Consider the following 16636-nt stretch of genomic DNA (forward strand, 5'->3'; position numbering starts at 1 on the left):
CTTTAATGCCACCCCCCTGACCCTTTACGGTAGTGTGTGACAGCAGCCACAGGGAGCAAACAGAGATCGCATCCACTCCCACCTCTGGATCCCCCAGGAGACCCAAACAAGGCCTGGAAAGGCAGAGCACGCCTCCTGGGGCTGTGCCGCCTGCCCCTGCCCCCTGTCTGAGCCCCCAGACCCGGTAACCTGCTCCTCAATTAAGGGTACCTGGATCCACCAGGGCCATGACCCCTGACACTGGGGCAGTTGGGCTTATCGGATTTCACAGTCCACACTGGACTGAGGAAGCAAAGAGGTGCTTCAGGCCAACTCCAACCCTGGGCCAAGAAAGAATGGCCCCAAGGCTGAGAGGGCAGGATCAACTCTCACGGTCTTGGGAGCAAAGCTAATTTTGTGGCAGAGTGACAGCTCTCTACCCAACAGCTATCTCTCCACTTGTCTCAGCTAACTGCACCCCAGCTTTGCTGGAACAGCAACATCTATTATAGGAAACAAGTCATGCCTAGTCTAATCAGATCATGGTAAGCCCATTCCCTACCGTCTAAAAGTCTAAAGTAACTGGTCTAAAAGTGAGAACACAGTTCCATTATGGACAATGAGATGTAAAGGGAAATCTGCTAGGAATTTCCAGGAAAGATTTTCCTCCAAGAAAAGAAAGAAGCACTTGAAGGCAAGGCCCTTGGTACTCTGTCCTGCTTACTTCCAGCATGGGATGCTATCGGGACGGGGTGTGATGTCTGGAGCTGTGGCAGCCATATTATGTTAGTGAAGTGAACCATCATCCATGGACTGAAGATAGCAAAGAGGAAGGCTACACAGAGTCTGGGTCCTTGATTGCACCACTGAGCCATTGGTCAATCTTGGGACTACTTGCCTCTGGAAGTATCCTTTAGTTAAATCATTGTAGTTGGGTACTTGTTTACTTACATGGAACCATCTTTGCAAAAAAAAAAAAAAAAAAAAAAACACCTATAATGCTGATTAGAGATCACCTGGGGTTTCAGGGCTATCAGTAGGCTTTTACAAGACACACAGACTTATCTGAAGTCCAGGAAGCACAGGGAAACAGAAATCAGAAGACTTGAGTTGAACTCTGATCCTCCACCTCTCCCCTGCATGAATTTAGGCACCATATAAGCCTTTCTGAGCTCCACCTTCCACATCTGCAGAATGGGAGTGATAGTCCCAACATATGAATATTCACTGGCTTTGGTCTGAGTTCAAATGAGATGACGTGTGAATACCACTTGTGACATGTCATGTAAACGACAGACTGTGAACCAGCTCCACCTGCTTCAACTTTGGGTTAATTGTGTGTGTGTATAGAGTGGGGGAGCGAGGGGAGAGAAACAGGAGAGAGAGAGAAAGGTTGGGGGGTGGGTGAGGGATCTAAACAGAAGATAACAGAAGATTTGCCTTCATAAGTAGAATTCTGCATCCTTGCACCTCTTTCCTCTCAGTCAGGTCCTGTCACCTCTAATTTCTGAAGGGTTTGTGGATCTGTACCTTTCCCCACTCCCACCCCATCCTCTCTGCCTCCATCCAGACCTCACCACCTCTCATTCAGAATACTGTCCCAGCCTGAGTTGGCCTCCCACCTCCGTTTTGGAATCTTCACAAGAGAATTCTTTCCAACACACAGGTGAGACTGTCTTCTTCTGGGGTTTGCCCTAGATAGATCCCCATTCCCTGGGTCACTGCTGACCTGCCTGACTCTCCTTCTGGAGGGGAGGGTCCTTGCCCCCCTCCACCCCCATTACCCTGCACAGGGCTTGGTGCAAAGGGGATGCTCCATCAATATTTGTCAGAAGGAAACAGCACCCTGGGATTCAAACCTTGGGAGGATAAGGACATAGTTTGGTGTCTCCCAAGTGAGTGAGTGAGTGAAGTCGCTCAGTCGTGTCCATCTCTTTGCGACCCCATGGACTGTAGCCTACCAGGCTCCCCTATCCATGGGATTCTCCAGGCTGGAGTGGGTTGCCATTTCCTTCTCCAGGGGATCTTCCTGACCCAGGGATTGAACCCAGGTCTCCTGCATTGCAGGCAGATGCTTTACCCTCTGAGCCACAAGAATCCCTGGTGTCTCCCAAGGACTGTCTGAAATTAATGAATCTGAGTCACCAATGCTTTTCTGCATGTAGACACTTTATTGATAGCGGCTATGTTGGAGAATAAGGTGTCCAGGGTGGCATTTGGGATGGGGCTGGTCACTTGCTGTAGGTCTTGGAGGCTAACTCTGGGAGACCCAGGAGGTCCTCTGTCAGCCCAGAGCCAGCCAGCTGGTCCTCCTCTTCGCTCTCTGCTGACAGCCCGTCCTTAGTTTCATCTGAAATAGGACAGACAAGGCTGGTCCAACCTGGATCCGATTTCTCCCTCATCTCTTCCCCTATGACTCAAAAGAGACTCCAGTCTTTGATGGGAGCTCCCTAGTGATGCCCCTCCAGAGGGAGATTTCTGGGGCGGGGCACCAGACTTATAGCCTGACTGCAGGGATATACTAAGAGCACGATGGCCTTGAGTTCATCAACTGAGAAGATAAAATCAGAGTTGAGGACTTCCCCTGCAGTCCAGTGGTTAAGAATCTGCCTGCTGATGCAGGGCACACGGTTCGATGCCCGGTCTGGGGAGATTTCACATACTGCAGAGCAAGGAAGCCCATGTGCCGCAATCACTGAGCCCATGACTCACAACTGCTGTGCCCATGCCTCCTGGAGCCTATGCTCGGCGAGGAGAAACCGGCACGCCGCAGCTAGAGAAAGCCCGAGCAGCTACGAAGACCCAGCACAGCCAAAACAAATAAACTAACAATAATAATAAAAAGCAGAGTTGCGAGTCTAAAACGTATGTTGGCCAAGCTGCTTCCCTGCTGAGCGCTCCAGCCTTTCGCTCCCCACAGGAGGAGCTCCTGTCAAGCTGAAAACCTCAGCTCCAGTGTCACCTCCCCCAGGAAGCCTTCCCAGAGGCTCCAGGGAGATGCCAGCCCTCGCTCCCTTGGGACCTCCCTAGTGAGGGGTCAGGCTTCCATCATGGCACCACAAAGCGGAATGGCATTCACTGGTTATGTCACTCACTCCCCAACTTTTCCGGAAGCTTCTGCACCGCTCTCTCTGTCCCCAGTGTCCTCATGATTCACTTCCTCTCAGCACCTTTGCAACAGGAAGTTCTCTTCGACAGGAAGAGATGAAATGCCCACTTCTCCCCTGGCAGAAAGCCCTTTCTAAGCTGTTTCAGCCAGGCCTCCGAGGGCAGCGAGTAGGAAGTTCAAGGTCTCTCCCCACAAGTGCTGCCTGCCGGTGGCTCCCTTCTCAACCCTCCCAGCCCTCCCAACTCCAGGCCCCCCAGGGTCTTCTCACTGTGCCGCCATCAGAACAGGAGGCCTCGGCAAAGAGGACCCACTCCTCCTGCCTCCAAACTGTGAGCCCCTCACAGGAAGGGGCGATGTCAATGGCATCCCGGGGGCCCGGCGACCCCCTGCTCCCCACCTGCTGAGGCCTTCAGAGACTGGATGTACTTGGACCAGAAGGAGCAGTCGGCTTTTTTCAGGCCCTGTCGGTTGGGGAGCAGGACACTGAGCTCCTTGTAGCTCTCTGCACCATCGCGGGGGACAAAGTCAGGCCAGGGGACTGCAAATTCAGGCACTCTCCTGGAGAACTCATGAGGGTAGTTGGGATTTCTGGGGAAATGAGAAGAAAGCAACACCCATGAGGAATGATGCTCTTTCCTTTCATCATCTGAGATCACTGCCCGCTCGCACACAGTCTCTGAGGACCTAGTCACACATCTTTAGGTGTTGGAGCAGGAGTTGAAAACCCGCCCCATCTGATTCCAGGGCTGTGCTCTGAACAGCTGTGTTACATGTGAGTAAAGACACAGAGGCCCTGACTCACCCCTCTTAGGCCATTTCTGCAAGAGGAAAAGATGTGAGTTCAGGACCCAGCAGTGTTTCCCAGGACCTAGCCCTGCCCTTCTGACTTTCTGATCGGTCAGGAGGTCACATGTCCTTTTCAATTCTGGTGATCTTTGCTCTGCTAGTGTCTGGAATGCCTTTGTTTGCCCAAGGCCTGGGCAGGTAGGTGGGCCTGGAGCTGGACAAACTTGTTGGCCACCTACAGGTCAACTCGTCCTTTGAAGTTTCCAGGGGGCTGAGCACTGAGCTCGGTGAGCACTCCTGGTCTGGTGTAAAGGGACAGAGGTAAACCACAGCGGGGCGGGCAGTGAAGCAGGAACTGGCTCCAGAAGAAGGAATGGTGAGCACACTAGCTGGGCTAGAATAGAGGTGTGTGGGAAGGCTGGGGGGAGACAAGGAAGGGTCTTGAGCACTGGAACTTCATTTGATCTTCTAAGATGGCAGTCCTGCACTTGGGGGTGGTTCTGCCTTCCAGGGGGCATTTGGTAATGTCTGAGATACTTTTGTTCTCATAAATGGAAGGATTGATGATGAAGCTAAAGCTCCAAAATTTTGACCACCTGATGTGAAGAGCCGACTGCTTAGAAAAGACCTTGATGCTGGGAAAAATGGAGGGCAAGAGGAAAAGGGGGTGGCAGAGAATGAGATGGTTGGATGGCATCATCAACTCAATGGACATGAGTTTGAGCAAACTCTGGGAGATAGTGAAGGACAGGGAAGCCTGGCATGCTGCAGTCCATGGGGTGGCAAAGAGTCGGACACAACTGAGTGATTGAACAGCAACAACATAACTGGAACACGGGTGAGGTGCTCCTAGCCTCTAGTGGATGGAGGCCAGGGATGCTGCTAGACAGCCTAGAATGCCTAGGACGCCCTGCCACAAAGACTCACCCAGACCAGTGTCAACAGTGCTGAGGGTGAGAAAGTCTAGAGCCATCCAAGAGAGTACACGATTGGGATGTTTCTATACCAAGGCCACTTTGGATGGAAGGGGAGATTGAGTCAGGGAGACCACTGGCAGGGAGGCAAGGGTGAGTCCGTCAGTGTAAAGTGTGACCTTTGCGTTCAGAGGGAGGGGAAGGGATGCACACGACAGCCTCCAGGCGCACACGGTCCACTCACCCGGATCGGATGAAGTTGGAAAAATACTGCATGATTTTCAGGGAAAGGCTTTTCTCCTCCAGAGTAAACTGCCCCTCGTAGGCAGGGTAGAAGGGAAGTCCAAAGGCATACAGAACATCTGTCAGCAATTCCAAGCTGGGAAAACACACAGAAACAAAAGTTATAAGAAAAAACAAAAGTTAAAGGAATATTAAACTGCTGGAAGAACCCACATGAGCCAAAATCCAGTATTCATGCCCCAGTGAAGATTCTCTCTCTTTATGTCTTAGATTCCTGTGTGGTGCTTAGTTGAGTTGAGATTTTGCTTGGCCCTTAGTCCAGTGGCCTCTTGGGCAGATCCTCGGCACATAGGTTGAAGAGTACCCAACCCTGAGAATGCAACTCCCTGGAAACATCTGTAAGACTAAGCAATTTTCTAAGACAATGTTCTCTTGACTGCATTCCATGATACTTAGAACACTATCAATTGAACATCTGTTTGTTCAAAGTAACTTGTGTTTTCAACCCTTCCTGTGCTAGTCCTTATAATCATACATGGTTTATACTCTCCAACTCTTTTCCAGCTTGACACTCATCCATGTAACCCATTCAGTACAATGCCTGGCACATAACTGGTCAATAATACATACACTACGCTTAACCGGAGATCTGGATGGATGTGAGAGTTGGACTGTGAAGAAAGCTGAGCACCGAAGAATTGATGCTTTTGAACTGTGGTGTTGGAGAAGACTCTTGAGAGTCCCTTGGACTGCAAGGAGATCCAACCAGTCCATTCTAAAGGAGATCAGTCCTGGGTGTTCTTTGGAAGGACTGACGCTAAAGCTGAAACTCCAATACTTCAGCCACCTCATGCGAAGAGTTGACTCATTGGAAAAGACTCTAATGCTGGGAGGGATTGGGGGCAGGAGGAAAAGGGGACAACAGAGGATGAGATGGCTGGATGGCATCACTGACTCGATGGACATGAGTTTGAGTGAACTCCGGGAGATGGTGATGGACAGGGAAGCCTGGCGTGCTGCAATTCATGGGGTTGCAAAGAGTCGGACATGACTGAGCGACTGAAATGAACTGAACTGAATAAGCAGCAGGCAGGAGGGAATAAAGATTTGGAAGCCCAATGAGTGGTTGAAATGGACTGAGCTGGCAATGGGGAGACAAGTCCAGTGGTACACAGGTCCATGGGAGTGAGTGCTGGGAGAAAGGCTGGAGGGACTTTACAGCAGTATAGTAGAGAATCTGACTTTTCCCAAGAAGTCTGGCCCATGCCCTCTGGTGGCTGGGAAGTAATCCATGCCATACCGACGTGAGTGTCTTTCTTTAGGGCAGCACTTTATTGGCCATGCTGGACCTTCCTTAAATGTAGCTGTATCAGCACAGGGGCTGGCCATGCCAGATCAACCACGTGCCTTAGTGTGGGGGCTCTGGGCCATATGATAACACTCTACCTGGAGACTGAGGTTAACCACACGGGCAATCAATGAAGCAGTCAATCACGTAAAGGGGCTCCTATCAAACCTCTGAGCACCATTTGAAGGCACCTCCCTGGTGGACACCACTCTGGGTACATCTTTGTTGTTCCGTTGTTAAGTTGTGCCCGACTCTTTGCCACTCCATGGACTGCAGCATGTCAGCCTTCCCGATCTTTCACTATCTCTCAGAGTTCGCTCACACCCATGTCCATCAAGTCAGTGATGCCATCCAACCATCTCATCCTGTCGCCCCTTTCTCCTCCTGTCCTCAATCTTCCCCAGCATCAGGGTCTTTTCTAACGAGTTGGTTCTTCACATCAGGGGGCCAAAGTACTGGAGCTTCGCTTTCACATCAGTGTCCAGAGCATGGCCCTCCCGATGCCACGGGGAGAGGGCAACAGCAGAGCTTCGCGTTCGGAAGCCCCGGGACTCTGCGCTCTGCCGCCCTTCCTTTGATCGTCATCTACATCCCTTCCTTGTGACGACCTCAACCATGACTACAGCAGCTTTCCCTGAGGTCTGTGAGTCCTTCCAGGGAATTTTCAAACCAGAGGGTAGTTTGGGGAACCCTCCAAATCTGCATTTGTCTTCAGAAATGAGCGAGGTCTTGTGGCGAGGCCGTGTTCTCTGACCTTGCACTTGGCCCAATTTATCACGAGAGCCAACTTCTTAACTCTATAGATGAGGAAGATGAAGTTCAGAGAGGTTTCCTGACTTACTCAGAGACAGCAGAAACTTGAACAGCAGAGTTGGGCCAAGAGCCTTGCTAGGGAGGCATGAGGTTAACAGAAGACCTGAGGGGAGTGGCCCAAGGACACTGTCCCTGGCCCTGGCTCCTCTACTCTCAGGCTGAGCGATTTCCCAAAAATTGCCTGACCTCCCTGATTTCCTGTTTTGTCATCTGGGGAACGAGTGTGAAATACCTACTGCACATGGCTGCCGTGAAGTCTGAAATACGGGGGATGCGGTAGGTACCTGAACGCTTGGCCCACTTCTTTCTCATTCTCCTTCCAGATTTAATCACCCATCTTTGAGGTGTCAGTGGCATCTCTGAACAGGGGTACAGAATCACCAGTGATTCTCATCAGCGCTGGTACCATGGGCAGATATGCCCAGTGCTGGTCCTGGGAAAGGGCTTAGATTACATGACTCCCAGGTAAAGGCAATTTGTACAGAGACTGAACTGCTCTGAAGCAAGAAGCAGAGCTGTGTGACTAGAGGACCCTGTCCTCCACTATCTCCGGAAGATTGCTCAGATTCATGTCCATTGAGTCCGTGACGCTATCTACCTACCTCATTCTCTGGTGCCCCCTTCTCCTCCTGCCTTCAATCTTTCCCAGCACCAGCTTCTTTTCCGATGAGTTGGCTCTTCGCATCAAGTGGCCAAAGTGTTGGAGCTTCATCTTCAGTATCAGTCCTTCCAGTGAATACTCAGGGTTGATACTCAGTGTGACTCTGAGTAACCCACTGTGGCGACCCCAGAGATGGGAAGGGAGACCACCCTCAAGATGGGGGATGTGAAGGGGGACACTTCAAGCGCAGAAGGGGCCTTCCCTGCTGTTCCTCACCTGCTTAGGCCGGGAACTGCAGTGACTCACGGGCCTGAGGTGGGGCTGGGGGCCGGGCACCTGGTCTAGCTGGGGACCTCCTAGGGGCTCGAGAGGCAGAGTGCCTCCTGTGACCGCCAGACTTATCAGCAGGCATGCATGTGACTCTCAGCAGGGCACAGAAGAATGACACGCTACCGAGTCACAGCTGAGACCCTGCTCTATCTGTCACTTGTCACCCGCATAACTTTAGATGAGTCATTTGATGTCTTTGAGGCTGAGTTTCTTCATCGTGAAATACAGACCAGTGCATCCATGGCACGTGGAGGCTATTAAAACAAGTGTTTCACAAATTCCGGGAACTAGAGTGATTATGGTTTTTATTGTTCAGCAGCTGAGTCGTGTCCAACACTTTGTGACCACAAGGACTGCAGCATGCCAGGCTCCCCTGTCCTCCACTATCTCGGAAGATTGCTCAGATTCATATCCATTGAGTCCGTGATGCTATCTACCTACCTCATTCTCTGGTGCCCCCTTCTCCTCCTGCCTTCAATCTTTCCCAGCACCAGCTTCTTTTCCGATGAGTTGGCTCTTTGCGTCAAGTGGCCAAAGTGTTGGAGCTTCATCTTCAGTATCAGTCCTTCCAGTGAATACTCAGGGTTGATTTCCTTTAGGAATGATTGGTTTGATTCCTTGCTATCCAAGGGACTCTTAAGAGTCTTCTTCAGAATCGAAATTCAAAAGCATCAATTCTTTGGCACTCGGTCCAACATTCACATCCATACATGACTACAGGAAAAACCATCGCTTTGAGTACATGGACCTTTGTGGGCCAAGTGATGTCTCTGCTTTTTAATAGGCTGTCTAGGTTTGTCATAGCTTTTCTACCAAGGAGTAAGCATCTTTTAATTTCATGACCACAGTCACCATCCACAGTGATTCTGGAGCCCAAGAAAAGAAAATCTGTCACTGTTTCTGGTGCCTGCATGAAAGGCATCATAGAAGGAACATGAGACAGTGTGAGCCCCCAGGACCAACGGCACTCAGAATAACAGTCCTAAAGGGTGATGTCTCTTTGCAGCTGTTGTCAGGTACCCCGATCCTCTCAGAACCAAGGTAAGCTTTCCTTCAGTCCTGAGCAGGGAGGAGGAAGTGGCACCAGAATTTATAGGTTCTGGGACCCGAAGAGCCAAGCCCGTTGTTTGGTGACAAAGCATCCACGGTCAAGCTCAGACAAAGCCCAGAGTCTGCAGTCCCCACCTGGACCGTTCAGCGGCCAGCTCTCCTCGGCGCCTGTTCAGCTACCATTTCCCGAGCACCTGTGACATGCCAGAGACTGTGGTTGATCTTTGATCAGCAACATTAAGGACCAGCCAGGAAGTTAAGAGTAGCACCTGCATCGTTTGCAGGTGACGACCCAAGGCCCAGAAAGGTGATACATCACAGGAGAGCCGGAAGTGTGTGTTGGAATGACTTCTGCATTTTACAGACAAAGAGTCCGAAGGTCAAGGAGCTTCATGTGATTTCCCCAAGGACAAGCGGTGGTTGGTTATAGAACAGTGAGCTACTCAGCTTTTCTGAGCCCCGGAGAAAACCGGAAGTTTGGGAACCACTCCAGTGCATGCTCATTAAGGTCTTTCGGCTCTGGTCCTGTGAAAGGCATGAGAACTGAGACCAGAGGAACTGAGGGCCACATCTGAAGGGATGAGGGACATTGGTGATCTCTACACAAGCCAGTCACCAGCTGATCTCTTTGGGAACCATTGCTGGAGTAGGCTGGGAAGATAGATTAGAACAGAAATCGCAGGGTGGCTGCAATTATCCGGTAGGGACAGAAGGCTGCTTCCTTTAACAGATTGCACCCTTCCCCCCCCCACCCATCCCCACCCCGGCCCTGACCTTACCTTCTAGCCAACCTGCTCACCTAAAATCTGCTGGATTTGCAGGGAGGCTAAGCCTGCATTCCAGCGAGTCAAAGGCAAAGTCACATTTCGGAGACTATTCACACACAATCTCCTGACCTGAGCTCTGCTTCCAGCATAAGGGAGGCATCACACATGAATGCCAGGGCTTCTTAGGGAGCAGGACTGAGGTGCTGTCCTCAGAGAAATACACTTGTTTCTGGGCCCTGTGGACACAGTGACCTGCGCTGGGGAGCAGGGGGGAGGAATGGGTAGGATCTTTCTTGACATAAACAGGCCACATGTTTGCCTTCTGGAGGTTGAAGAGGCTTGGCTGCTTAAAGGCCATTGCTCCAGCCTATGTAACTGGATTGATCTGAGCTTCTATCCTTGTTGTTCTGACTGCAGGAGGAAGTTTGTTGACCTCATCCCCATAAAATATACTCCTTTTCTTATCTTTAGCCAGCATCTCTCTCGACAACTTCCTCCAAAGGAAATTAGGGAACACGAAGGAATAAAAGTCCTTCTGCTTCTCAGGCCTTTTCTTTTTTTTTTGAAGGGTTGTTAAATAACTTACAAATAGAAGCTTACCAGTATGCTTCTCTTTGTGCAAATCTAATATGCAAAAGTTCAGATTCTGCCCATGAATTAATCAAGAAGTAATTATATGCTTTGGCCTGTGTTTTACAAAAGGATTCCCTATACAGTACTTTAAATAACACAGCCCCATCCACGGCTCCAGATGAAATAGTTGCAATATTTCCATAGCTCCCTAAAGCCCAGCAGAGCTGGATGATATATGCTTTAGCAATACAGGCGACACTTTCAAAGGACTTGCTGGATTAACCTGGACATTTTATTCCCTACATAAGGCATAACAACTGTTGCTCAGAAAAGGCTGAACTTTCCTGGCCCAACACATCTATTCTCACCAGGAAGTTATGTGTCTACCAAGAGCCAACTGTGTTCCTTGCTAATCTGTTTGTGCCTGTTATAGTTCTCACTGTAATTACACAGCTGAATTAAATGTATTGCATATTTCGTGGATGCCCCACTTTCAAGAAACCAAAAGTGGACATCACAGAGCTTGCATTATGGTTTTGGTTTTGCACAAATTTCAAAGAGAGAATTCCAAACTGTGTTTTTCTACTCAAACTTTTGACCCTGCACGAAGCATGGCAAGTAAATGTACGTTTATATGCTTACAGTTCAAATTAAATGTTTAAGGCATATACATACCTTATTCATTTTTCAAAAGCTCCCATTTTCGTTAACTTTCTTAACTAAATGATCATAATATTGGATAACAGGGTTTCCAATGGTTTTTAGTGAGTTGTGTCATGAATGTGAAAGAAAAGACCAATGTGCATTCTACATAATCTTAAAAATCTCCAATGCCTTTCTATCATACTCAGATACAATAATATCTCTGCCTGCCACAGCTTGCAAACTCCTATGTGAACTGCAAGACCCCATCTTTTTCTCCCACATCTCCAACTACTCTCCTCCTCTTCAAAAGACTTCAGTTCTCCATCCCTCTTTATCCTCAGACATGTCAAGCTTTTTTCCTTTTTTCTTCCTACTGCCATTATCCAAACTGATTCTACTTATTTATCATCTGTTCTTTGCAACCTATTCTTAGACCCTTATCAGCCTTACCCCTGACTATAGTGTTAGTCCCAAGAGTGTAGCCCTTCTCTGTCTTACCAGTTGCTCTAACTCTAGGATTTCCATCTCAGAGAATCTGGGGCATAGAAGATAGTAGTTATTTCTTGTATCAGTGTTTAAAAGGATGCATAGCACAAGCCCTTATATATCATGAGGTTGGCTTCAGTCTCAGAAAATGATTTACTTCCATCTTTACTGGGAAATTATCTTGTTAATCACACAGGATGTAGCCAGGCCAAGGGACTCAGTTCAAGAATTCAGCCTCTTAATATTTTCTTTGGTTTGCTAATTTCAACTAATCCACCAAGACACAGCAACTAGAAAGATAAGACTACGAATCTGGAATGTCAAAGGCCCCTGGAATGCACAGAAACATCTAGAATGCACATGCAGTGGTGTACAAAATGTCTTGAGTTTGAAATTGATGGCTTTGTTTTTCCAGGGTTGGGACAACTTGTGAAGCAGGAACATAAATGCTTCGTTAGTCATTTTTTTTTTCTCTCAGACCTTATTTATCCTAAAAGGAAAATAACCCAAATACTGACCAGCTACAATATGCCAAGTATTTAATGTATATTGACGGGAATCTTCGCACTATGAGGCAGAAGTAACTAAACCCATTTTCTAGGTGAGGAAACTGAGGCAAAGGAACTTGCTCAAATGCAGCAGCTAACAAATGGAAGAGACAGGATTAACATCCTCGTTGGTTTAACGTCCAAGGATGTGTTCTTCTACGCTGAATTGCTTCTTCCAAAGGTATAGAACAGTCCAGCATCCTATGTGGAGCTTGGAAACGTGTTTAATCCCAAGAGTCCGACCCCACCGCCCATTCAAAGTCAAGTCTCAGCTCTCTAAAATGTCTTCTGCACTGCAGAGACACGGAAATCACATCTCAGGATCCTGGAGACCAAAAGCTTTGGAATAAGGACCTGAACAGAGCACACGATTCAAGTCTGATGGCTCACACAGTCCCGAGGTGAATTTCCATGCGAATGATGACCTGACTCTACCTGCCAGGAAGCTTAAGATCATGGGCCTCAATCTCCTTTCTGAAGTGGCCACAGCAACCCTTTCGGTGGCCAGTTCCCCAAAACCACTTTATCTGTGGTTACTTTCTTCCTCGCACTTGCTCATTCCAACGTGGGTTCTCCCAGGATCATACATTAAACAGTATGAGTAGCACCTACTGAGTGCCAACTTTACGCCAGGCAGCAGGTTAGGCTGTTTGCATGCTTTGTTTTACTTGATCCCCACACACTCCTGTACGTTATCAGTACTATTACTAGCTCCATCTGCGGATGAGGAAACCGAAGCTCAGAGAGGCTGTCACCAGCCAGAGGCACACAGTACAAGGCAGAACCAGGCTGAGCCCCCTAAGGACAGGCAGTATCAGAGAAAACACCAATGCTCCCTGCTATGCTTGCTGGGGCCTGGAGAGGAACCCCCAAACCTGAGTCGGTCACAGGGGAGTCCTTTTGCTCATGAGCGGCAGAGAATAAAGTGGGGGCCTGTTCTGGGAAGATACTTGGCAAGTGTGTCCTTTGAGAAGAACTGGTTAGAGAGAAAGACATCAACCACAGTCAACAAGATGGTGAAGCCGGGACTGGCAGGGAGGGAAGAGTCCCCGCAGAGTGTGGGAGGTGATGCTTAGAGACAGCTGGGCAAGAGAGACAATGCCCATGGCCTGAGATTCAGGAGTGGACAGCAGGCCAGGGCCCTGCCTGATGTGACCACCAAAGAGAGCCTGTCAGCTCTCCAGGGCTTTGTAATAGAAGCACCAAAGGTTCTGGTTGGGTGGTATGCTGTGGTCTGCCTGAGACTCTGTGGGGCCAGACACAGTATCTGGGGGTGGGTTGGTCCTGTGCTTATTCAGGGATGGGGTCTGAGAAAGGGGTTGCCACTTCCCTCCAGTGCTGTTAGTGATAACTGCCGTTTTGAGGGATGCCAGAAGTGCTTATCAACTGAGGAGCATTTTGGCCCCCAAGGAAAGTGGCCATGTCTGGAGACATTTTTAGTTATCACAACTGGGAAGGTGCCTCTGGCACTGAATGAGTGGAGGTCAGAGTTGCCACTAAACTCTGCTAAACAGCATGCAATGCACAGGATAGGCTCCACGCCAAAGAGTTATCCAGCTGGAAATGTCAACAGTGTTCAAGTTGAGACACCCTAGATTATAGTCACCACTGAAACTTCCTCTTCCTGAAACAATAGGCTATATAGATGGAGCCATGGAGGAAACTAGCTCAAAATCTCTGCAGTGAGCAGCACTGAGCAAAAGAAACACTCTAAGTTGTGTTCACTTAGGTTCAGTCACTCAGGTGTGTCCGACTCTTTGTGATCCCATGGACTGCAGCACACCAGGCTTCCCTGTCCTTCACCAACTCCTGGAGCTTGCTCAAACTCATGTTCATTGAATCAGTGATGCCATCCAACCATCTCCTCCTCTGTCATCCCTTCTCCTCCTGCCTTCAATCTTTCCCAGCAGCAGGGTCTTTTTCAGTGAGTCAATTCTTCCCATTAGGTGGCCAGAGTATTGGAGTTTCAGCTTCAACATCAGTCCTTCCAATGAATATTCAGGACTGATTTCCTTTAGGATGGACTGGTTGGATCTCCTTGCAGTCCAAGGAACTCTCAAGAGTCTTCTCCAACACTACAGTTCAAAAGCATCAATTCTTCAGCATTCAACTTTCTTTATAGTCCAACTCTCACATCCACATATGACTACTGGAAAAACCATAGCTTTGACTAGACAGACATTTGTTGGCAAAGTAATGTCTCTGCTTTTGAATATGCTATCTAGGTTGGTCATAACTTTTCTTCCAATGAACAAGCGTCTTTTAATTTCATGCCTGCAGTCACCATCTGCAGTGATTTGGAGCCCCCCCAAAATAAAGTCTCTCACTGTTTCCATTGTTTCCCCATCTATTTGCCATGAGTAGATGGGATCAGATGCCATGATCTTAGTTTTCTGAATGTTGAGCTTTAAGCCAACTTTTTCACTCTCCTCTTTCACTTTCATCAACAGGCTCTTTAGTTCTCTGCTTTCTGCCATAAGGGTGGTGTCATCTGCATATCTGAGGTTATTGATATTTCTCCCCGCAGTCTTGATTCCAGCTTGTGCTTCATCCAGCCCAGCATTTTGCATGACGTACTCTGTATATAAGTTAAATAAGCAGGGTGACAAGATACAGCCTTGACGTACTCCTTTCCCAATTTGGAACCAGTCTGTTCTTCCATGTCCAGTTCTAACTGCTGCTTCCTGACCTGCATACAGATTTCTCAGGAGGCAGGTCAGGTGGTCTGGTATTCCGATCTCTTTCAGAATTTTCCACAGTTTATTGTGATCCACACAGTCAAAGGCTTTGGCATAGTCAATAAAGCAGAAATAGATGTTTTTCTGGAACTTTCTTGCTTTTTTGATGATCCAGCAGATGTTGGCAATTTGATTTCTGGTTCCTCTGCCTTTTCTAAAACCAGCTTGAACATCTGGAAGTTCAGGGTTCACATACTATTGAAGCCTGGCTTGGAGAATTTTGAGAATTACTTTGCTAGCATGTGAGATGAGTGCAATTGTGTAGTAGTTGGAACATTCTTTGATATTGCCTTTCTTTGGGATTGGAATGAAAACTGACCTTTTCCAGTCCTGTGGCCACTGCTGAGTTTTCCAAATTCGCTGGCATATTGAGTGCAGCACTTTCACAGCATCATCTTTTAGGATTTCAAATAGCTCAGCTGGAATTCCAGCACCTCCACTAGCTTTGTCTATAGTGATGCTTTCTAAGGCCCACTTGGCTTCATACTCCAGGATGTCTGGCTATATATGAGTGATCACACCATCATAGTTATCTGGGTCATGAAGATCTTTTTTGTATCGTTCTTCTCTGTATTCTTGCCACCTCTTCTTAATATCTTCTGCTTCTGTTAGGTCCATACCATTTCTGTCCTTTATCGAGCCCATTTTTGCATGAAATGTTCCCTTGGTATCTCTAATTTTCTTGGAGAGACCTCTAGTCTTTCCCATTCTATTGCTTTCCTCTATTTCTTTGCATTGATCACCAAGGAAGGATTCATGTCAATAGTTTTAAACAGTGTAAGTTGTGTTCTCATGAAAGTCTTGGAAGCACAGCTGCTGGACCAGATGCAGGTATTCTCTCCCTGAACCCTTCCAGTATCCCTTGGGACATGCACTATCACTCTTCCTTATACAGATGAAGATGCACTGAGGCTCAGAGAGGTTAAGCATCTTGTCCAAAGTTACAGCCAGCAAGTGGACTTAGCCATGGTAGGGACTCAGAAGTTTCAGGCTGAAGTAGGTGCAATTGAAAGAAAACTGGAGAAAGGGCAGGAGACAGGGTTTGAGTTCAGACTGCCACTTACTAACTCTGTAGCTGGCACATAACTCCAGTCTCCCCTGAGCATTTGTTTCTTTATCTGTAAGATGAGTTGGACAAAATGTGATTCATTGAATCTGGATCTTAAAATTGCACCTTCCTCCCATACTGTAGATTTTCATTTCTTTGTCTCCTCCCTCGTCCATTATGCCTATTCTTTCCTCACAGAATTTCAGAGATGTAAATCTCATCTACAATCCAGGTAAGCAGGTAGAGGGCCAAGCAGCGCTGCGATCAATTGACAAGCGGCTGTGAGAAAGTGGTAATTTATTGTGTTTTGCTCTCTGGCTATGCCAGGAAAGCTAATACATGCTCACAGAAATGGAGGTACCAGACAGATGGCTGAAACCATAAGGCACGCACATATATTTTAAGTCTGTAGATCTGAGCCAGAAATAAACGAGACTGTGACAGCTCCAGGGCAGAATGAGGGAGATGTCTTTTCAGGCAGTAAAAGATAAACTTGCCAACAATTAAATGGGTTAGTTCCCGTGATTCATTCATTCATCTACTACATAGATGGAACCGTATTACGGTCGTTGTGGGAGAGAGGATACATGCCTAGAAAAATGTCAAGAACGCGTTTTGATGGACAAGAATAATGAGACACTCTCACCATTTCCTGTTT

The 16636-nt window shown here is 48.1% G+C and overlaps 1 protein-coding gene across 1 annotated transcript in view; it reads right to left on the reverse strand.

Annotated features, from left to right (window-relative positions):
* Positions 1–2210: 2210 nt before the first annotated feature.
* TG (thyroglobulin) overlaps positions 2211–16636 on the reverse strand; it is a 231434-nt gene continuing 217008 nt past the window's right edge. The window contains exons 46-48 of the mRNA XM_052651771.1: positions 5033–5167; positions 3486–3676; positions 2211–2329 (exon numbers count right to left, since the gene is read on the reverse strand). Of these exons, the coding sequence (XP_052507731.1) occupies positions 2211–2329; positions 3486–3676; positions 5033–5167 (445 nt within the window). The remainder of the gene's footprint in view (positions 2330–3485; positions 3677–5032; positions 5168–16636) is intronic.

This window comes from Budorcas taxicolor, chromosome 14, assembly GCF_023091745.1.
Source record: "Budorcas taxicolor isolate Tak-1 chromosome 14, Takin1.1, whole genome shotgun sequence".
NCBI lineage: Eukaryota > Metazoa > Chordata > Mammalia > Artiodactyla > Bovidae > Budorcas > Budorcas taxicolor.